This window comes from Bacillus rossius, chromosome 10 (assembly GCF_032445375.1).
Source record: "Bacillus rossius redtenbacheri isolate Brsri chromosome 10, Brsri_v3, whole genome shotgun sequence".
In the NCBI taxonomy this organism is placed as follows: Eukaryota; Metazoa; Arthropoda; class Insecta; order Phasmatodea; family Bacillidae; genus Bacillus; species Bacillus rossius.
In genome coordinates, this window is record NC_086337.1 from 54302544 (window position 1) to 54326708 (window position 24165).

The 24165-nt window shown below is 39.9% G+C and overlaps 1 protein-coding gene across 2 annotated transcripts in view; it reads left to right on the plus strand.

Annotated features, from left to right (window-relative positions):
- The window catches only part of LOC134536165 (exocyst complex component 6B), a 31212-nt gene that overhangs the window by 5431 nt on the left and 1616 nt on the right, over nucleotides 1-24165 (plus strand). For both annotated transcript variants that reach the window (XM_063375796.1, XM_063375797.1), the window contains exons 2-15: nucleotides 418-583; nucleotides 2069-2253; nucleotides 3505-3606; nucleotides 3703-3805; nucleotides 4571-4655; nucleotides 5840-6042; nucleotides 7668-7835; nucleotides 8233-8304; nucleotides 10169-10303; nucleotides 10994-11172; nucleotides 13340-13531; nucleotides 19464-19698; nucleotides 20860-21001; nucleotides 23089-23275. In XM_063375796.1, coding sequence (XP_063231866.1) covers nucleotides 418-583; nucleotides 2069-2253; nucleotides 3505-3606; nucleotides 3703-3805; nucleotides 4571-4655; nucleotides 5840-6042; nucleotides 7668-7835; nucleotides 8233-8304; nucleotides 10169-10303; nucleotides 10994-11172; nucleotides 13340-13531; nucleotides 19464-19698; nucleotides 20860-21001; nucleotides 23089-23275 — 2154 coding nt within the window. The remainder of the gene's footprint in view (nucleotides 1-417; nucleotides 584-2068; nucleotides 2254-3504; nucleotides 3607-3702; nucleotides 3806-4570; nucleotides 4656-5839; nucleotides 6043-7667; nucleotides 7836-8232; nucleotides 8305-10168; nucleotides 10304-10993; nucleotides 11173-13339; nucleotides 13532-19463; nucleotides 19699-20859; nucleotides 21002-23088; nucleotides 23276-24165) is intronic.

Genomic DNA, 24165 nt, shown 5'->3' on the forward strand with positions numbered 1-24165 from the left:
AGACCAAATATAGTTTTTAAAACGTTATAATCGTGACGGTTGTGGTCGCTCCCGCGAAATAATCGGGGATTTTCTCCTGGCTGGAACAGACTGTATCCTTGTTATCAAGCATCAGTCGCTTACAGGGTATAAATACCTGGGGAGATCTATTTTTTAGCCCCCTCATTTATTTATTTATTTATTCCATTTTTGTTCTGTAGATCCCATATGGAGGTAAGGACTCCGGGATATAGAACAAGTCAATTAATACAAATATATACATATATACAAACAAACTGTACAACCACTAAAACTAAATATTACAAGAGTACTTTTACATATTCCTTGTGCCTCAGCGGGGAAGTTCCGCTTGAAAGAAATACCAGCCTGTTTCCCCGGCCGCCGCCCGACTGTTGCGTGGACGCGGTGACTGCGCAGGGCGATCTACGATGGGGACGAGCACCAGAAGTTCATGGAGCGGCTGGACGCGCGCATCAAGAGCCACGACAAGGACATCGAGCGCATGTGCAACTACCACTACCAGGGCTTCATCGACTCCATCCGGGAGCTGCTGCAGGTCCGGTCCCAGGCCAAGAGGCTTAACGTGAGTGCCCAGAGTACAAGGAGTGCAAGCTTGTGAAGCATTTCACTAGAGCAGTCTTGTAAACTAGTAATGACTAGTGAACTTTCACAACGCTACATGTGACTTACTTGTAGGCTAATAAAAACACCTGGGCTGTTGACAATTTATTGTAGCTACAGACTTGTAACTGACTCTTGTTTTTAACTACTTTTTTTTTTACCTCTTACCTAGGTCACAGTTACAAGTTACAAATAATTCTTTTAGAAAGATATTGTGGTCTTAATTTTTTCTCTTATGAGTTAAAATTTAAAAAAAAATAGACACAGCCCACAGGAGTACAAGTTTTAAACTATTTCACTAGAGCAGTCCTGTAAACTTGTAATGACACAACTCTACATGTGACTTACTTGTAGGCTACTAAAAACACCCGGGCTGTTGACAATTGTAGCTACAGACTTGTAACTGACGCTTGTTTTTAACTACTTATTTTTTTACCTCTTACCTAGGTCGCAGTTACAAGTTACAAATAATTATTTTAGAAAGATATTGTGGTCTAACTTTTTTCTTTCTCTAATGAGTTAAAATTAAAAAAAAAAAAAAAAAAGTGAACTAGTGTCTTAAAATAAAATTTATACTACAGCTGAATTGAATAAATTGACATTGATTGAATGGGATTTTAATGCCAAAAATCTTGTGTTACACATTTAAGAATTAAAACTTGTCTGACAACTGAAACTTTTACTGTTTAATTGAAAACTTTTGAAAATCTGCGTGAAGTAGGTACCTGTCCGTAACAACTCGCAAGCACAAGATGTAATTATTTTTTACAATTGTCGACGACAAGACGTGTACCTCTGTGAAACTGGCCCCGGGTTTCTGCCGTTCTGTGAGCAGTAGGATCACCTTCATCTAGATTGAGGTCGTGTGATCCGGGTTGTTGCATCAGCAGGGATGATCTCTGCATGTAGGCATGACAGAGAAAGAGTGGCCCAGGTTTCTGCTGTTCTACCTTCGCCTTCAGGGAATGGTCGCTGCAGTGATTGTTGTTTTCACTGTTGTTGACTGACTGACTGTTGTTAGTTAATACCATTTCTTGGACATATGCCATTGCATTTTAACACTGTTTGTCATGGAAAAAATTCAAGAACGCAAATTAAGAGATAAAAATGTACAGAGAACAAGACTAAATCAAGACAATAGTTCAGCCACACCGCAGTAGGTATTTCTGATTTTGCGCAGTAACACCTATTTCGAGATATCAAAGTCTGTTTTCTCGACAAGCGCCTCGGTAATCTTCGGAACCTTTCAGTCCGAAAGCCGAAGCATTTCCCCTTTCTTTCTTTAACGTCGCCTTTTGATTACGAATCTCTGCCGCCCCAACTTTACTGCGCGCCGCATCTGGACTGGCTACTTCGCATCTACATCATCAGTGGAACGCCATCTGTGGAACGCCGCGCGCAGGCGTGAGAGAGAGAGAGAGCGCGGAGTGCCGCGGTGGGCCGGCAGGGGGAGCTGGTTCGGCTGGACGAGGAGCTCCAGGACTCGGCGGCCGGCGTCGTCGCCAAGGGGGCGGAGCTGGTGCGGGCCAGGCAGGTGGAGAGCAACATCGCGGGCACCATCGAGAACCTGTCCCTGTGCCTGCCCGTGCTCACCACCTACGCCAAGCTCCAGCGCCAGATGAAGGAGAAGAGGTGTGTGTGTCGTCTCGAGGGCGAGCTTTGCAGTACCGCCGCCTGTACCTGATACTACTGCCAGCATTTTAAAACACTGGCCACGCATCATAACTATGTATTTCAAACAAATTCTTTTTTAGTAATTTTATTAATTAATACGGCCACACAACATGAATAAGCATTTGAAACAAATTCTTTTTTAGTAATTTTATTAATTAATATGGCCACACAACATGAATAAGCATTTGAAACAAATTCTTTTTTAGTAATTTTATTAATTAATAGGGCCACGCAACGTGAATAAGTTTTCGAAACATTTTTTTTATAGTAATTTTATTAATGAATACGGCCACACAACATGAATAAGTATTTGAAACAAATTCTTTTTTAGTAATTTTATTAATTAATACGGCCACACAACATGAATAAATATTTGAAACAATTTTTTTTGTAATTTTAATAATTAATACCATATTTTTATTATTAAATGTAAAATGGAATATTTAAAACAAAAGCAAGCTCATTGAATTGCTGTGTTTCATGCATTTATTAGCTGAATATTCTCTTTTTTACTCATATTTAACCAGTAGACACTTAAAAATTATTATGATTTGCTTTAAAAATACAAGTTGATTGACATGATCTGGTGTCAGAGAGGATATCTGTGGTCTGTCACAATTAACATACAAACAAAGCAAGTTTTTGGAAAACCAAGTTGAGCAGGTTTTTTTTTCTAAACCACCAATACGTGTACCGATACATTGTAATCGGCCAAGCTGAATATCGGCCAATATCCGATACCAGTATCGGTATCGCATCAGCCCTACTTTTATGTCTGTTCCTCAAACATACTTAAAAAATTCTGTGACGATGTGGGAAGGTTATATAAGACACAAATATAAGTTGACACACTGTTGAATTTTATGTAGATTTTTTTAAGTAATTTGTGTGGCACACAAAAATTGTTTTAATCTTTGAAGTTTAAGAGCAATGATGGTGTCTAACTGCTATATAAATTTAAATAAACATTTTCCATAGGCTAACACGAGTCAACAAAAATGGTGAACACTAGAACAACTCAATTGCATAAAAATTCACAGCAGTCGAATAGCCATCGGACAAACTGTAATTTTTTTACGTATGTTTTTTCCGGGGTGAACGTTAATTTAAAATCATGTAGTAGTAAGGCAAATAGATTGTTATTTTGGTGCCAATGACCTATTTTTAATCGTCCATGTTAGGAGACAAAATGTTTGTGTCTGTTTGCAGGTACTACCCAGCGCTGAAGACGCTCGAACAGTTGGAGCACTTGTACTTGCCAAGGGTCGCCAACTACAGGTTTTCTCACCAGATGAAAGAGAACATACCAAAGTACGCAATTTTTACTTCTTTTTGCAAGTTTTCAACCCCTCTCTCTCGATGGTTTGTGCATCTTTCTTATCTGCAGTAGTGGCACCCTTGTTGCAGGCTGAGGGAGAACATCAAGGAAGCATCGATGTCCGACCTGAAAGATTTCCTGGAGAACATCAGGAAGTTTTCCCCCAAAATTGGTGAAGTGGCAATGAGACATGTGAGTGTTAAAACATTCTTCAACTTCCTGCTGGCATTTGGTGAGTTTGTGACTAGAAGTCCTGTCACGTTGTCAAATTTTTGCTTCCAACACCTTCCAATATGTTTGAAAAATATATTTTTTGAGGGTTATGACATTACTGAAAACGTCACTAGCGCAGCCGTGTTAACAAGTTTGATGGCTTGTTTCCATCAAAAATATATACATCTACATATATCCCTTGCTCTATCTCTATATACAAATCTGAAAATCTTCCTCTTACTATCTCTATACCTCCCCCTATATCTCTATCTCTTTGTGTCTGTATCTTCCTATCTATATCTTTACAAAACAGAAGGCAAACATGCAAACATTCATTTATTATTGATATATATTTTTTTTTTATCTATCTTTTTATCTCTCACAAGTGTAGCATCGCATAAACACATACATATTTGAATGCAACGTTGTGTTAAAATTTCAAAGCAATGGTTGAAGAACTTTCGGAGATTATCTTTTTTTGTACAAATGTTTACATTTTTATTTATTTAGACCTATATTTTGATTTGAGGTACTTTTTGTAATTCTATTTTGATGTTCGGATTCAAGAAAAATGAGCTTTGACCTACCACTAATACTACATTTGAATGATGGAATGTATAAGAGATGAGTTACTAGGTGGTTTGGAGGCAGTCCGATTCTTTGTTTTATTTTCAAAAATTTGGATTGATATTATGAGCATAATAATAATAATAATAATAATAATAATAATAATTTGTATTTCAGACGGCTGAACATTTGCGCAGTGATCCTTCTGTTGTCGGCAAGAGGAAGAAGAAACATGACCCACCCCCACCCAACCCTTTCTCAGGTACATATGTGTTTCTGGTACAAAGGTTTTTGGAACTTCAATTTGAAAATCTCTCTAAACAGTATTATATTGCTGATTTGGTGTGGGTGTACCAACTTGATAAAATTTGTAGCTAGGATCAGGGCCATCGACCGAAACCGTGGAGCCCGGGGAAAATAATTTTGAATTTTGTCTGGCCCCCTCCCTACCATATAATGTACAACTTTTCAAACCCCACATAAAAAATAAAATAATTCCAAAGACTGTAAGTCTTACTGTGGCCATAACTGTAAATGTGATCTGTGCATATTGCATAACTTGTAAGATTTCCAGAGAAATGTTATCAGCAATTTTGGTCATATCAGGGTAACACCAAGTATTAAAAAAAAAAATCAGTCATTAAATACTTTCTACAAACAAACCTTAACCTTATTGAGCCGATGTATCATCATCATCATCATCATCATCATAATTAAATATAATAATATTATTATGTTATTAAAAAGGTAAAAAAAAATTCCCAGTGGCGAGGTTTGAACCATAATAAAATTTTGCCCTTGAGCTTTTCAAGTATGCGTTCTACTGCTCTGCAATTGAGCCTGTTGGGGTTTTGCTAAGAGAATATTTATTATTATCATATTGTCAGTTTTCTTATGTATTTTAAAACGTATACTTACATTTTACTATGACTATTTTTGTTCTACCAAATATATCCCAGTGTAGTTTCACTATCATAAAGTTTAATTTGGCACACCGATACGTTTGGCATGTACCCTAATATTTATGAAAGCTGATACATAAGAGTTATATGTCGCTACACGTGGGTCCGCCATATTGACGACTTTGGCACATTAGTTACACATTTTCGTTCATTCGACTTTTCATTCCATTCGCGAAATATTCCTAGCAAATGCCGTGTTCGGAGAGCTAAATTGTTCACACGTCAGAACTGTGAACTCTGTGGAGGGTCCTTTAGTGTCGGAGCCCTGGGGATAAGCTCCCCCCTCTCGACGGCCCTGGGTTCAGTTGCTGTGTCAGCTGAGCGAAGAGTGGAGATACGTCTTGTTAGAGTACCTTGCCCGTCAGTGTCCACCACACGTCTCGCTTGACGTCTTGTTAGGTACCTTGCCCATCAGTGTCCACCGCGCATCTCGCTTGACGTCTTGTTAGAGTACCTTGCCCATCAGTGTCCACCATGCGTGCAGGGGAGGCGGACTACGAGCCCCCGGCGGAGAGCACCTACGACGCGGAGGAGGACCTGAGCGCGCAGGACCTGATAGACTTCTCGCCTGTGTACCGCTGCCTGCACATCTACACGGTGCTGGGCTCGCGCGAGACCTTCGAGACCTACTACAGGAAGCAGAGGAAGAAACAGGCGCGGCTCGTGCTGCAGCCTCCCACCAACATGGCGAGTCACCGCTGCCGAGAGGCGTGTTCGTTTGTAGGCACTCTAGGCCAGTGGCGTAGCCAGGATTTGATTTGTGTATAGGGGGTGGTTAAGAAGCATGCTCCTCCCCCTCCCCCCCTCCATATTAAAGTGGGAGATCCGGTGGTCCTCCCCCGGGAAAATTTGGATTTTAAGGTTTAAAATAGTGCTATTTTAGCAGTTTTCGGTACTTAAATTTAAATATTGTAATGGTAAAATTTTTATTAATTTGAATATGAAATTTGTTTGAGTGATGAATAAGAAATTAATTAAAGATTTGGTGCTAAAGGGGGAGGAGGGGTTTGAACCCCTAAACGCCCCTCCCCCCCCCCCCCCCCCCCCGGCTACGCCCCTGCTGTAGGCACCTCGGCACGACTCGAACAAACGAGCAGTGAGTCAGTACCAGGGTTGCTCTCAGGTTCTATCATCAGGTTTAATTTTTTAAAAATCTCATTGTATCACAAAGCACTACATTTAATTATAATTATGCTTTTCTCTTGTGTTGTTATTTATGCGCAACACTGCCAAAGGATATATAATATGGTAGTTGTGAATTATACTGCCATGTCATTTTTTGTTTAGTATCGCCTGATATTGGATGTGATGGCAGTAAATTTTAGTGTTAGTACCCATCATTCCCTCTTTAGATGTGATCACTAAATGTATGCCGACCTTTACATTACGACCTTGAAACATTTTTAAAACACAAATACTTAACATGTTTATTCTATTTGTTTCGTAAAATTAGACATGCTTATTACAATTCATTACATTGGAAAAGTGCATCATGTATCAATCAAAATGGTTCCGTTTTGGATAAATAATTAACTTATAACATTTAAGTATCATATTTGTTCAGTAATACACTGTTTTTTTTTTTTTAATAATAAAACTGAAATCTCCTGTTTTAAAAACAAAACTGTCGTGAAAATGAAACCATGAAATCTTGTCTCCAGCTATGATGAGTTAGTGTCTGTAGGTGCCGTGATATGTAATTGATAGGGGCAGGCATTTTTCGCGAATAAATCTGAACGCCTATTAGACTGCAACAAGGTTTACCCGCACCAGCGGTTTCTTCCTTGTGGCTGGCGGCCGTCTGCGAGAGAAGTTGTTTGCCTTGTTTGGCCAGGCCACTCAGGACGCATTTGCTTCCGCATTCAACTACTGTTATTGGTAGGGACAGGAAAAATTCGCGGGTTCAATGACCTGTAGGATGAACTCCATAGTTCTACTTACACTCGGTCAAATGTGACCCACTTATTGGCTGCTGTCTTGTGAGACGTTTCAACATAGCAGCCTGTGATTCGATACAGCTTTGGTTGGGTGTTTCTCATTGGCCCAGAGTCATCTAGGTGAGTTGTGAGCCAATAACAGAGGCTGCATTGAGGTATAACTATTTGTATTTTAGCCTATCGCGAAATGAACTCGCGAATTTTTCCGGTCTCTAGCTATTGGTATTGTAACAATTGACATGGAACTGAAATAAACTCACCCAATCACGAAACCCAGATGATGCTACGGTGTTTTTTAACTTTCAGCTGGTCGCAGAATCGTTTCGCGAGATATGCGTGTCTCTAGTAGTTGAGTATCGGACTTTGGTGTTCCAGCACGAGACAATAGCGGGGTACCGCGCCTACATCCACGGCATCGTGGGCTTCTTCGTGGTGGAGGACCACGTGCTGAACACGGGCAACGGCCTCGTGAACCGCACCTACCTGGACGAGGTGTGGAGCATGGCCCTGTCGAAGATCGTCAACGCCTTGAGGACGCACTCGGTGGGTGACCCTTCGAGCATGCCGCGTGCTACGATCACTTCGCCGTTTGCATGCGGCAAGGGCTTCGCCAGGGGGGGGTAGGAGAGCCTTAGCGATATAAAATAATGTAGCCAAATGCAAAAAAATAAATGCATACTTTTCCCACAACTTGCCCCCCCCCCCCCCCCCCCACATCCCCGGACCATCGGCTGGCGACGCCCTTGGCATGCAGTGTTTTAACTAAACAAGTTTTAATTACTTGTGATAATAGATTTTTCTTCTTCTTCTTCTTTCCAAAAGAGAAAAGCTTGCATAAGAATTACACAACATTTTTTTTTTTTTTTAAGCGGGCAGCATCATGTGGTTAGTAGGTAGCTCTATTATGTCGTGAATGATATGCGTTTTGTGTTGTCTGCAGGCGTACTGCACCGATGCTACCCTGATGCTGAAGATAAAGAACCTCATCATGCTGTTCAACACCACGTTAAGGGTAAGGTTAAGTCTAGAGAAATTCTTTTTTTCTGCTCGGTCCCGAATTAATTCTCATCACATGGGGGCAGCGCTCCGTTCTCTGTCGATAGGTTTCATATTATCATCATAACTAATATGTACAACATGTCTTGTAATTTGTGCTACATGTTTAGCCGTGACCTTGCACAGTTTATTTTTGAAACTGTTGGACACATGTGATTTATGTGATGTGTAGTTGTATTTTTTTTAAAACACCTGGTAGGTGTCTTTGATCCAAACAGAATGAATTTTGAACTCTTATATTGGAAGAGACAGTGTTGGGGGCTTAACAAAATCAAGATGAAGGATGCTGTAAAAGATGTAATTTCAGGCAACAAAATTGATTATCTCTGTATGTATTTCTCAATTTTTTTTATGAGCCCATCTGTTTTTTTTTATCTTTGTTTTTCTGGTCATACAGTAGCGTGTCCGTCTCACTTTTAGATGAGGGGAAAATGTCAGCTGCAGTCTGCCATCACACAAACTTTGAACACTTTTTTTTCCCCTATGTGGTGTTTTAGCATACAGTCATACACTGTAAAAGTCCGTTTGCAAGGTTCTGTTTCAGCTATACCTATTGAGATGTTAGATGCTGAATTATCTTTATTTCTTTAAGAAAATTGAAAAACAGGTCAATTATTTTAAGAGAATCATCAGGGAAATTTGTAATCCTTGTCATGGAAAATCAGGGAAATTTTCGACTGAAGTTCATCACTGTCCGGTCTGTGGCCGGGCGACGACGGTACAGCCTGGTGGCATACACGCAGACCTAAAAACATTTGCATTATGTCCTTGAGTGACAACTCCAAACATTAGAGAACAATAAGGGACACAGAGCATTTGTTAGCTACAACATATATGTAAGAGTGTTCTTGTATTTCGTCAAGTCAGTTATGTAAATTTTATTAAGTGTATGCACGTAAATATTGTAACAGTAAGCATCACTTAACAATATTTGAAAAAAAGAACTACTGCACTTATGGGAAAGTTTGGACAGTGCCTGGATATAATAATCTAATGAAAATTAAGAATGATGGTTTTGATCAATAAGACATGCATAAAATTGTCTCTGAACATAAAAAAAACATACTAAAAATATAGACAAGAGGGCTCAGATTAACATATATGACCGCATATTCGTACCAATAAATAATACAACTTGTTCGAATTGTTCTGAATTCAAGCAACCTTAAAAATTCCAATGCTTGAATATATTTAAATGGGTTTAATAGTGTACAACATACATAACTAACATTTATTATAAGCGTTTACTGCTGGGGATAACTTTCCCGTACCACTGTGACCATGCTTTACCATACGTGGCCTTCCGCGCATTGAACTTGTCGTAGCTGATGTTTTTTAGAACAGCTGATAGCTTAGTCTTACCTGCGCGCGCATCTCTTCCCACCTTGGGTTCCTCAACCCACTACCCCCTGCTCCGGCATGCACAAACGTCTGCCGGTAGTAGCAGGGGTGCAACAACAGGGAGGGGCAAGGGTAGTTTGCCCCCCCCCTCCCTCTAAAACCTTGAAGTGGGGGCAAACGGGGGCAAAGAAAGTGCTGTGTAATTAATTTTTAGATAATAAAACTGCTTAAAATAGCACCTTTTTCCACCTTGAAATACAAATTTTCTCGGGGGAGGACCCCCGGACCCCCCGCTTTAATAGGAGGGGATCGATGATTCTTTATAAAAAGGTATATTGCCCCCCTCCCCCCCCCCTCCCCTTTGGAAATTTAGTTGTTGCGCCCCTGGGTAGCAGTAAAAACAAATGGAAACTTGTGGAGCTGTACACAAGTGGTGTGGTGTGAACTTTGCCGGTGAGAGCGGGTGTCTGGTCCCTCAGAACTACGGCTACTCGGTGAACCAGCTGTTCGACCTGCTGCACGAGATCCGGGACCACTACAACGAGGTGCTGATGCAGCGCTGGGTGCAGGTGTTCCGCGAGATCCTAGACGAAGAGAGCTTCCTGCCGCTGCAGGTCAGAGCCCGGGCCCCGTGCGTCCGTACCTTCCGCGGGGTCGGGACGTCTTCGCCTTGAAGGCCCCAACGTACCGAAACCCACAATTACCAAATTAGTAATCACTAGGTGCTCTTGCCGCTGAACTACGGTATGCAAGGGTGACACTTGTCACGAGAACTACAGTAATTGTCTCCGACTGAAAAATCATGTGAAATCGCAGTTTCACAGTGCAATGAGATCTCAATTACAACATATTACTTGAAAAATCCTCTGGTTTTTAGTTCTTGGTGCTCTATTTTGAGCTGTTACTATTGTAGTACTGCCAAGTAGAACATGTTACGAAACTTCTGAGACATTTATTTTATAACGAACACGGAGAAACTTAAAGGACATCTCAAAAGTCAGTGTTGTGTGCGATAAATATAGCTCATGTATCTCTTGTAATAAGAAGGTAAATCTTTTTTTTAAGTACCTAACATAAATAAAAATGGGTATTTATTCACACAAATGAAAACCTCAACAGTGAACGTATAGGACAGACTTGAGGTAGGCTATGTCAAATATTAATAAGCAAATGAATATTAGTTATTTCAAAGTGTTAGTATTGGAGGTTGAATTGAAAATGAATAATAAATCATTCGCTTGAAAAGGTACGGTATGGTATAAAATAAATTTGATGTTGCTTGATCTTTTTTTTTTTTTCTGTAGGTCGCCTCGCAGGCAGAATATGATAACGTCCTGGAATCGTTTCCGTTTCACGACGAGCCATTGGAAGCGGCTCCTTTCCCGAAGAAGTTCCCTTTCTCGGCGCTTGTGCCGAAGGTTTACCAGCAAGTGAAGGAGTACATCTACGCTTGTTTGAAGTTCTCGGAAGACCTCAATTTAAGGTAAAGTGTGCGATGCGAGTTGAATGTGTGTAGAGCTGTGCAATGCATGCAGTGTGGCCTCCCGACCAGGATAATCGGGGAAACCTTGAATCAGCATTGAATTTCTTTGGTGCCTGGAAATCCTTGAGAAACCCGTGAATTTTTGAAAGCCATCAGAAATTATCAGTTTGTCCAGCAAGTTGAAAGGAGCTTATTTGAAAAACTTAATGCCGTACCTATAACTGCTGTCATCTACATCATCTTTTAGCTTAGTGGAAAAAATTCTCGTGCCTACAAACTGTGTCACTTAAACTATCATTGACCACTGTGTACTAGTAAACTTCCGCAGTGGACGTGACGTGGCACGAGGCTGCTGGAGGGGAAGGGGGTGGATTAGGTCACTCAATTAATTTTCTTCCTTCTCGTGTTTCTTTTTTTAATTGTACTTTAGAAGATTTTTACAGACAGTAATAATAATATGATAATAAAAATGATTTGACATGTGAAAGACTGGAGCATGTCATTTGCATAATAGGACAAAGAAAAGAACTAATGTTGGACATGAAAAAAACTAGACTAGCCAATAGTACAATTTTTTTTTTTTTTTTTTTCGGTGCCTAGCTATTCCAATGCAGCACTGACAATACCCGTTTATAAACATTCAGTAACTCTAGCTTACACTGTACTTGTTGATTTAAATTATTGTGATAACTGCTGTGTTTACCTGGAGTAGGTCGCCTCGGTGTATGGGTCAAACTTATAATTTTGGTCATAAAAATCCAACAAGTGGGCTCTTGAATATGGTTGGTATCATTTAACCTTGCCATACATCTGTCTTCAGTAGAGTTCCATAGACACCAGTGAAATCATCGTTCTGTCTCTCAGCTTATTGGTGTTAAACCCTCATCTGTCTTTTTGTCTGTTTTGGTGCTATTTTATTATTGTAGGAGAGAGAGAGGTGGCATTCTCGCACCCACTTCTCTTTCCACACACAACCCCCCCCCTCTAATTCTTTACAACCACTCCTACTAACAAAAAGACTAAGGAGAAGGCAACTATTTTTTATACCCATGTATTCCTTCCCAGCTATTGTAATTTTTTTTTATCAGTTTTCTTCCCGATTAGAAACCGCACCAACCAAGCTACCCTTTCATGTCATTTCTTTTTATAAAAACTTTGTACTCATGGGGAGCTGGAGGAACTTAAAAAGCTGTGCTCGGAAGTGCTGCTTTCAAAGCAACGGCGACGGCTGCAGTTGCATCATGGAATGTCGCATTTGAAAGCTGGGAAATCTTGCGCAAATAAAAAAAAGTCTTGGGTCAAGTTGTATCTTGTAAACCAGTCAAAATTCACTACACAAAAGATTGCGTATGGTTGCGAGTTCACGGTCAAACACGACGACGAAAGGGAGGCAGAACCATCAACGCTGCTACACTGCCACACGCACTCACAGAATGCACACGTGTAAACTCTGGCTAGATTATTTTTTTATAATTTCCCTCCTCCAGCCGATTGCTGTCCAGCAAGTCACGTCACTCGTCGGGCATCGGCTGGGCGACCAGCTGCTAGACAGACGTAGCGCAGTGCTTTTCACACACTACTGAGGTATTTTAACTAAACAAGTTTTAATTACTTGTGATAATAGATTTTTGTGTGTGTGTTTGTGTGTGTGTGTTAAAAACCAACACAGGAGAATTGTTTACCCTCATACTCAACGACATGGTGCAATTTTTTTTTTTACCAAAAGAGAAAAAACTTACATAAGAATTGCACAACATTGTTATTTAAAAATATAATGAAATGTGCAACCCTAAAGCAGGTAAACGTGTGCATGAGAGTGTGCAGAAGGAGCGGTGGGTGCACTTGGTGCAGTGGCGTAGCCAGGACTTGTGTGTGGGGGTGTGTTAAGAAGCATACCCCCCCCCCCCCCCCCCGTATTAAAGTGATGGGGGTTCGGGGAGTCCACCCCCGGGAAAATTTTTGATTTTAAGGTGTAAAATAGTGCTATTTTAGCAGTTCTCGGTACTTAAATTGAAATATTGTAATGTTTAAAAATTTTTATTAATTTTAATATGAAATTTGTTTGAGTGATGAATAATAAATTAAAGATTTGGTTAGGGTTTGAACCCCTAAACCCTTCCTATCTCCCCTGGCTACGCCCCTGACTTGTGTGTGTGTGTGGCTGCAGCCAGGCGGAGGTCACCGACATGATCAGGAAGTCGACCAACCTGCTGCTGACGCGCTCGTTCAGCGGCTGCCTGTCCTCGCTGTTCCGCAAGCCGGGCCTCGCCCTCATGCAGGTCATCCAGATCATCATCGACACGGGCTACCTGGAGGACGCCACGGGCTTCCTGGACGAGTTCGTCACCAACATCACCGGGTACGTGTCTGTGTACTTTATCCATCTGGTGTGCTGGGTTTTTTTTCCCCCCCCGAGATTTTATATTTTTTTTTTAGGGCCAATTTTGTTTTTTTTAAAACAGGATATTTTGGTGTTTATTGTTCATATTGTTATACACACACATTAGTCGATTAGTGTATTATTCAGGAAATATGAAACTGGCATACGTATTTTTATTTCATCAAAAATAGTCACATTTTTGATGACACTTGATGCACTTACCTATATAATAAAATCATAAGTAATAAGGCATATCCAAGGATGGATGGATTTCCCCCCCCCCCTTCCCCCCCCTCACCCACCGGTCACCCTCCCAATTATTCATCTATGAGCATATATCTAGAACAAATTTCAGAAAAAATAAAAAATAAATCTGCAAATTTTTGTTTGAAAAGTAAGTCATCAATAATGTAAAAAATGTGTAACTAAAAAGTGATGCAAGATCACTGGGTACGAACTCGTTTGGTGCTTGGCGTGAACTCCCGTGTGTGGAACTGCGTTGCGAGCTGACTTTGTGGCGCTTGTGCCGGGCCGAGTGATGGGACACAGTTTGAATCGCCCGCGCCACTCAGCTTTTTACAGTTGGCACCATGTTGGAACACTGCAAGGGTCGGCGTCCATAAACCGTTGAGAGTGGCATCCCTGCAGTGAGAAACAAAAAAACAAGTCTTCGTTTTCATCGGCATGATGGCGGTAGGTCGTAGTGGTGCGGGCTGACGCTATCGTGTAATTTCTGTTGCATCGTCGGTTAAAACCATCTCGATACAGTCCACGTATGTTTGTCAACATTAACAGAACTTGTATCACCAAGTACTGTGTGTGTGTGTACTTTATCGATCTGTAAGTTTTTTTTTTAATGCAAGTAAACTGCACTGAGAGAGAGATTTTTATTTTTTTTTGTCATAACTTCTTGTAAACATTAAGGTCATTAGAGAAAATTTTATTTTTTTTAGGGCCAATTTTGTTTTTTTAAAACAGGATATTTTGGTGTTATTGTTTATATTGTTATACATTAGTGTATTATTCAGGAAATTTGAAACAAGCATATTTTTATTTTATCAAAATAGTCACATTTAGATGACACTTGATGCACTTATATAATCAAATCATCAGTAATAACCTAATAACGTAAAACGGCATATCCAAGGATAGATCCGGGATTTTTTTTGGAAAGAGGGGGGGGGGGGCGGCAAGAATCTTCCCCATCTCGACACCCACCCAAATTGTCTATAAGCATATCTAGAACAAATTTCAGAAAAATAAAAATAAATCTGCAAATTTTTTAAAGTAAGTAATCAGTAGAGACATGCATATTTCGCGATTGCGATAAAACGAATTTTTACGCGAATTTGAGTACATTTTTAAGAATAACGCGAATTTCTCACATTTTGGATAATAACGCGAAATCCTTGAATTTTCGGCGAACAGTCAGAACATTTTCCTCATTCGAACACGGCAATTCAATTTGTAAATACAGTAACAAACGTGAAACAACAAAAAACCAAAGATAACTACCCACACAGTGTATTTTATAACATGAAAAGTTGCTTTTATTTCTAAACATGTAACAATTTAAGCCTAGGCGTGTAAAAGTCCGAGTAATTACAGCAGGAGACAATCTAAAATGTACTAGGGAAAAACGTAAACTCACGAATATAGAAACGTAACGGAAATGTCGGAAATATTACGTGGCTGATCGTAACATTGTAAGTGCTGATACTGTATTTATGTCACAACTTAGCCGAAATACTGGTACGAGACATGAACTTCACAAGATAAAATGAGTGGAATCTTGGTAACTGTTTTATACGTATTATATAATTTCGGAAGTATTATACTGTTGACGCATATTTTTTAAACTAACCATTTATTTGTGGGGATCGTAAATTATTAATTATTGGTATCAAGACATCAAGATGAACGTAAACTTGAACATGTCACGGCAGCGAGTAAGCGGGTGCGTATACCAATAAACTGGTATTAGAACTGGACAAAACTGGTACACGGGAGGTGGAGCTTATATTTTTTTCCGCTAGGCTCGCTTCTATTGGCTGGCTGCTGATGGAAGGTCACGAGTCTGGGCGGAGCATTGAATGAGTTATACTGCGCATGCGCAGCTCAGAGAACAGACGCCGCACTGGGCCGCACTGTAACAACAGATGATCGAGTACAATGACCTTTCTCCGCGCAAGGCGCGCAATTGACGGTAAATTTTCATCAATTTGCGCCCCTTTTTTATTTATTTTTACTGTGTAATGTAGCCCGTTCTGAACGCGGCAGGATGCGACTGTATTTTAATTAACTTTAACGTATTTCTTACTTTTCCCTTTATTTACACTTTCCCGCTTTTTACACTTTTTTACTTTGTCCCCATGAAAAGTGCAAATAAGGGGTTTTGCTGTATTTTGATATTCGGCTCGCCTGGACAGTCGATTATCACGGTGTTTACAGCAGGTTGTTTCTCGAAGCGTTGTTCTCTTATATAGTCTTTAGCGTTGTTTGTCCATTGCGTCCATTTTTATTAACCAAATACCAAATTTAAAATGCAAACACGGTGACGATTCGTAACATTCTGTTGTGCGCAAGTTAAAGTTTAACGGGTCGAATTTTGTAACAGATAGTTTTCAACGTCTGTGAAATAAATTAAAGGTGTACAATTTAAAGGTCGGCTAAAACATTAGGCCTATTAAAATGCCTAAAGTGCCGGTAACTGCAAAACAGCGAGCCTCTGAATTTTCTCAACACGGACTTTATGCTAGTGATTCAACCACACTTTTTTGTCGTCACTGTAATGTCACCGTCTCTTGGGATAGGAAAGACTCATGTGAAAAACATGTAGGCAGTGAAAAACACAAGAAGCGTCTCTCTTCATTGCAAGGCTCATCTAGTGCGTCTGAACGCCAGTCGTCAATATCTTCAGCGTTTCAGACAGCAAAAAATAATGTCCAAAAAGACAAAAAGTTGGAATTTATAAAGGAAACAGCAGAGACCTTTATAAAGGCAAATATACCCCTTGAAAAGCTTGATGATCCTAATATCAGGGCATGGCTGAACAAATACATCGAAGGTGCTGGAGACATGCCACTTGCGAGAACAGTCCGTGAGAAATATGTAGGGGACATAGCCAAATGCAGAATTGAAGATGCCAAAACTGCATTAAAGGACAAAAAAATTGACATACTGTGCGACGAAACAACAGATAAAATGGGTAGGTGTGTATTTGTTGTTTTATTTAGAATTCTGAATCTTCAACAGGATAAACCAGAAATATTTGTTGCAGGAGTTCACTTTCTTGAAGCTGCTAATGCCACAAACTGTGTGAGGGCAATTTTAGATTCACTCAAAATGTACAATGTACAGTATGGTGATGTGCTCTCAGTAGTAACCGATGCTGCTCGTTATATGACCAAGGCTGTTAGTACTCTCGAAGTAATCCTTGGAGACCAGTTAACGCATGTCCAGTGCTGGGCACATAAGTTAAATCTAGTTGGCAATGTCTGGGTGAAAGAGTTGCCTGAGTTGAACAATGCTATGAGCAAAATAAAAAATGTGTTCAACAACACCAGGAAAAGAAGGCACCTGTATGCTAGCTTTCTTGAAGAAAAGCATGGAGAGAAACGTCCATTGTTCCCACTTCCTGTTGTTACTAGATGGAATTCCTGGTTCAACAGCGTTTTTTATGTAGCAGACTACATACATGACATTGTTGATTTCTGCAAAACAGATGAACTAAAGGCAACACAAAATTCAGGGGTTGAGTTTCTGTGTTCACTCACAGAAAATGACATTTCTCTCATTCTTTGTCAAGCTGTCTTTGTGAAAGAGCATGCCAAGAGCCTTGTAGAGCTAATACAGAAACTTGAAGGTTCTTTGTATCCAACTGCCCATTCACTATATGGGGACTTGCAAGGTATAAAAAAAAAATTTGAAAACATCACTCGTGGCATTTATTTTGAGGCAACCAGTAGAGCTTTGTCTAACATGCCCCCCGCTAAAGCTGCTGAAGCTAAAGTGTCCATCACAAGAACAGCAACACAAGCCCTTTCCAAACTGAACTCTCTCATGACAACTGACCCAAGTAGAAAGAGATTTGAAGCAATTCAAATTTTTAGTCAGGAAAGTTTGTTGCTTGCTAAATTAAACCCAGAAATGGTGCAGAAACTGAAAACTGTCCATAGTCTCTACTCCATAAGCACTGAAGAATTAACAGCTGGTTTTGGTCAGCTTCAGGACATTGTTACAAAACAAATGGAAACAGACAATTCAGTGGACGTAGTGAAGTCATTGAATGTAGTAAAGCTGTCACAGCCATTGTTTGCTTCCAGCTGCCTTGAAGCCATCTGGATGCCTTCTGCAAACGTTGACTGTGAACGATTTTTGTCCTCATATAACACAGTCTTAACAGACCGCAGGACAAATTTAAGTGAGGCTAATTTGTGTATCATGGCTACTTTTGCTTTCGAGAGCTAAAGTTTGAGGATTTTGTTCCATGTGTTTATGTCACTATTTTAGAGACTTCATATTTATTCTTGCTGGTTTAGGTACTAAAATATTTTCAATTACTGTATGTAAAAAGTGATGTGTAAATTCGATTGTAAATTACTGCTGCTAGTGCAACTGTACAATGCAAGAATGTGTCCAAAATTTCAAGGTATGCTTAGCTTAATTTTTTTAATTTATAGTGCTAAAACTATTTAAAAAATAACACCGCTTTTGATGTATGATAACACCACTTTTAAGGGTAAATAACAACGAATTTTGCTATAAAATAAACCCCAAAACTGCATGTCTCTAGTAATCAGTAATGTAAAAATGTGTTACTATAAAGTGATGCAAGATCTAATAATGTAATATCAATTTTTTTCATTGCAATGTTGGTAAAGATTTTGTAATTTGAGTTGCTGTCAAACTGCTGATTGATTTAATATTTTTAGTTACATTTTGGTGCTAAAATAAATTGTGTATTAACTTGAATTTCAGTGATACCATATAATCTTGTCCTTACTTATGTCGTAGTCACGTGGAACTGCAGAAAAAGGGGTGTAAATATAAGAAAATTAAAAGTTGGGGAATGTAATATAAGGTTTTTACTGTCATCTGAGGGTAGTTTAGGTAACTCTAATTTTTTTCCCCCTTGAAACTAATCTTTATTGGTATTTACATACACTGCATGTGGAAATAGACCAAACATACAAGCTGCACTATATAAATTTTCTGATTCTCTCATTGAACTGCTAATTTGCCATTATAAACGCCCGTGTCGTGCTGTACATTTGAGGTTCAGTACAGTGTAACTTCTGGTCCGATAACAACTTAACATTAAAAAATTTTGGTTCACATTTGGTAAATAAACAAACCCACGTGTTTTTTTTTTTTGTGTGAATCAGCTAACTCCTGACAGTTGTGTAAGCAGTTGTGAGCCAATGATGGGTAAAATGCCTATATTTTTTGTTCATTTGTGATTACCTAGGGCTCATGTTGAAGCTCCTGTTTCAGGTTCAATAATTTTAGCAGGAGTTTTACTTAAATTAGGAGGTTATGGTTTACTACAAGTTTTTTCTTTATTCATTATTTCTGGGGTTTATTACAATTTTATTTGGGTTGGAATTAGTTTATTAGGTTTATTATGCCATGCTACGTTATGGGGAAAAGACGCTGGAAGTGAAAGCCAAAGACTATATATAATTATTGGTCAAACTAAACTTTTTGCAAGGTTTCGAAAATATATAAACTTAAAAAATGGTGATGGGTTCGAATCCAGATCTCAAAGAATGCTTTGAATACCACCCCTCGAATCGGAATCTAGGGTTTCAAGAATAATGATCGACAAAGCAGAAAGGAAGCGGTGGTTGATGTAATAGCTAGATGGTGCTGAACGGTCTGTGAGAGGTATGCGGTGGTCGGCCGGCAGAGCCCCGAAGGAGGCCCACAGCACGCGCATCCAGGGCCAGGCGTGCATGTTCGGGGTGGCGCGCGACGACGCAGAGAGACAGGTCTGCGACAAGCTCAAGAGGAAGCTGGACGAGTTCCTGGAGCTGGAGAACTACGACTGGCAGCTGGCAGAGCCGCGGGGCCACGCCTCCAGCTTCATCGCCGACCTCATCGCCTTCCTGCAGAGCACCTTCCAGTCCTTCACCAACCTGCCGGTGGGTCTCGTTCCCCTTTCGTCTCCTCTGGCACGCTGCCGCGAGGACCCCCGGGATGCTTCAAAGTATTTCATTAATTTGTGCCAGGGATTTTCGAATAATTAGTTTCGCAACCGTCGGTCAAAACGAAACTATTTTGCAAGGTTTTTAAAAATATGAACTTAAAAATAGTTTATGGGTCAAATCCCCTGTTTTCTCGAATCCAAATCTCAAAAGAATGCCTCGAACCCATCTACCCCTCGAATCCGAATCTAGGTTTCAAGAGTGAAAAAGTAAAATAGTGTGCAGGAAAGAAAATTTTTTTTAACAAACATTAAATGCATCTTTTGTTAGTACTTTTTTTGTTTCTGAGATTGTTAGCTACATTTTAAAATTGCTAATTCCTAATGATTTTACATTATTTTTAATGTTGCTAACCTATACCAAATCATTTTACAATATCGCGTGATTTATATCTATACCTAACTTTTTAACATTTTTCTCAGCTGTTCTTTGGTGTAGATTCTTTAATGTCGTTCCGTGATTCATCCAACTAGTAAATGACATACGTATTTGAGGTTGATTGATTGTATGCTTTCGATAGCAATTAGATCATTTTCAGTCCTCAATCAAATGTTTTAACAATATTCACTGGTAATGATTGGCTCATGTGGTAAGTCTTAAAGACAACTTTTGCTTTTAGTGTAAACATTTGCATTTCCTGAGTTTGGTAAATTATTAAGTTTTATATGTGAAGAATTCTAAAAATAGAGGGTTGTCTGTAAAGTCGGTTTATGGACGATAATTTTATGTGATAACGTCACAAGAAAACATTGATGAAAAATTGCATACTTTTTTAATTTTGAAATATTATTTACGGTTTTTGCAAATTAAATTTAAATAATTTGTTTAATTTATAATCATGAACAATTAGTTAAAAATCCCGCCTTAACCTGTTTGATATTATAGAAGATTTTCTCTCGCGGTGGTTGTGCCGGTTCTTGCACGCTCGGCTCAGGTGGAACTTGACAAATGAGTCATGCTTTTTCGTGCGTGCAGCCGGCTTTCATCGATTTATAAGACGTTATCACGTCAAAAAAAATGTATTACTTTATAAGCTTGAGAGTGAATGTAGCCACAGTTTGGCTGGCCACGGCGCGAATGGAGACCGGTGTGTCGCAGCAAGAGGTGGCCCGGGAGGCCTGCCGGTCGGCGTGCGAGCACATCGCTCGGTCGATCCTGAACTTCATGCTGAGCGACGACGTGAAGCAGATCTCCATGGGGGCGCTGCAGCAGATCAACCTGGACACCATCCAGTGCGAGCGTGAGTCTGCCATCTCGTGATCTCGTCATGTTTGTGGCCAGTTGAACCCAGAGTTGGGTTTTTGAAGTGAATCTTCATGAAGAGAGTAAAATTTCAAGGCCAAATTTTAACGCATAATTTTTTGTGAAATGTTTCTGATGTGAAAAGGACAGCGAACAGGTACTTGAAAAAAAGAGATCTAAAGAGAGTACTATGCTATATACGCTGCTGGGTTCAGTTTTGTTCTCCTGTTTGTGGAATGATTCGCCCCTTACCCAAAAAAAATAGAATCAGTAGAGATAAATGAACAAAAGTATAAGATAGAGAGCGTGCATATGCACTTGTTTCAGAAAGTAGATATAGGCCTTGAATTTTATATTTGCTATCAACTTGCTCATGTTCCTCCTTGTTTAACCAGCAGCATAGAAAACGCTGTTGAGACAGTCACTGATTTCTCTCATAGGTAGTGCTACCTGTTATGAATTTCAAATTTTGTTCAGATTTGGCGTGTTCCAAATGACAGAATTGTTTGAAGAAACAGTAACATGCACAATGTTTCTTTACTTTGTGAGTATTTTAATTTAAAATTTCTAATAAATACAAACAATGTACACTGTTTTTTAGAATGTTTCAATTCTCTCTCTCTCTCTCCTCCCCCCCTCCCATTTTGCCTGTTTCGATTTACTTAGTCAATGATGGAATTTCCAAAGAAGTTTCACTGCTATCCTGTGTACTGAGATACATTTGCTCATTATTATTTTTTAATTGGGCATTATGTCCCATCAACAGGCCTATTGTAACGAACCATCCTAACATTTGTCTGAATGGCCTGATCGGGGTTCAACCGGGATCGTCTGGAATGAGTCCAGTGTTATATTGCTGCACCACCTTGCTCCTTCTTGGACATTTGAGAGGTTTACTAATGTTAAAAAGCTTATTGCAATGTGTAAACAATATGCCAGGCCATTCGTTGAATGATTCTTGCAATGGGAAAGATTTATTTAAAATGGTTGATAAATCTAAATAACGGACAAGAAACGTGAATGCGCTAATACACAGAAAACAAGACAAAATCATCCAATGTGAAAATTTCTGTGCTAATACTGCACACAGAATTCCGGGAAGGAAATAAGTCGGAAAAGAAATAAAATACAACAGACGAAAGGGAAACAAGGATATAAAAATAGTAGTTTTCTCCTTTGCTCTTTGTTATATTAGTATGGAAATTGGAAGGGTTGTAAATATTGGGGGTGTGAAGGGGGAGAGAATTGGGCCGCCCCAATTCCTCCTGTAGTAAACAAAGAAAAATCGAGAGTCAACACCAGTGCTGTACTTCTCACGTGTGTTTTCATACGAGACACTGTGAAGACAAATACATGGTGCAACCCTTAAGGTGAAAATGTTAGATTTTATTTTTTGCCCGAAATTGAAGGTTCTACCCACATGCAAGGGCAACCCTTCTGCTAGTAAATAAGGGGTCGTCCATTAATCACGTGATGTTTTTTTTAGCAAATTTTTAACCCCCATTCCCCTCTAGTGATTTGAGGTGAGGTTTTAGACTACCCCCCCCCCCCCCCCCTCCCTAAATAAATCACGTGTATTTTTATGGTGCAAAATATTTTTAAAAATTTCAGAATATTATCTTTAAATATAGGTATAATATAATTTAATTCTGGAAAATTAAGCATAGTTATAAAAAAGTCCAGACGCACATTAAGGTTGCAGGTTTATTCTCACTGGCATTAAATTAATGATAAAAGGAAAGGCTCATATGTGATTTACGCATGTATTCCGGCGCCAAAATCACAAGTCTTACCGGCGACTGGCAAGCCGAGCCAGGCGGTTTGTGTTGCGGCGGGCCGGGGATATTGTCGCCTGGGCTACGGCGAGTCAAGGTCATGCGTCGCTTTTCGGTTTAGTAGGAATCGCGCGAAAAAATACACACACGTGATATCTCTCTACACCCCCCTCCCCCCTTGTGATATTTCGTGATTTTTCCCGACCCCCTCCCCCCCGCCCGTTTCGAGCCACACGTGATTAATGGACGATCCCTAAGGTACATTTCTACGTTGTGTTGCCCTCCACACTGGCGTGCGTCGTGCGGACAGAGTTCGCGGCGTCGCGGCCGGTGGCGGGCCTGGACGAGGAGCAGCTCCTGGGGCTGTTTGCGGACCTGCGGCAGCTGCTGGACCTGTTCATGTCCTGGGACTGGCCCACCTACTTCCACGACTACGGCCAGGAGAACAGCAAGTACCAGCGCGTCAACCCCGGCACCGCCGTCGCGCTGCTCGAGAAGTGAGTGATCCCCCTCCCCCTCCCCCTCCCCGGACCACCTTCCGCGCGAGACCACTGCGGGATCAGCCTGACGCGAGAGCTCGCTGTCTGGTCGTTGCACCGTGACATGTCGGTATTCACGCGGTCTACAGAGGCATCGTTGGCTGAGCGGTCAGGTACTTTCCTTCCACCGAAGTAATGTCGCGTTCTATTCCGGGTTGGCTCAATCCCGAATTTTTCGCAACCTGGGCCATATGGTGATTTTCCAAATGTTCTCCGGGTCGCAGGACTGGCACGGCCATAATTTTTAATAAAAATTTCTTGTCAAAAATCATGTCTTGAGCAGGGTTTAGTATTTTTTCAAGATTTTTTTCTTTTTTATCAGAGACGTTTCATTATACATCTTATCCTTTCACTCTGCAAATCATTTGATTCGATAGTCGACGTAACTGCTATGGTAGCGAATTCTAGCGGCCAGAACTAAGTGAGAGTCGCATTCAGAATTTTAATGATTGATATTAAATACTGGTCCATATAATTAAGAATATTTATTTATAGTGATTATTAGTGATAAAAATTGTTTTTATAAACTTTTCGAGTGCATTTATTAGGTTATGTTCCTGTATGCATAATTTATTTTCATTATAAATTATTAATTAAAATTTATTTTATTTTACTAAATTAATTAAGTGTTGCTACAATGAATTTCAAAATAGTTCTGAAACTTAAATCAAAAAGAAATATAACTTCTTAACACACGTACATAGGTAAACACACCTTTTTTTTTTATATATAGTTTTATGAATATAGTGGAGTCCCGCTAATCCGATCTAAATGGGGCTGGACCCTGCCCAGTTAAAATTGCACGTAACATAAGTTTTAGATGGGTGAAACTATAAAAATTGATTTTT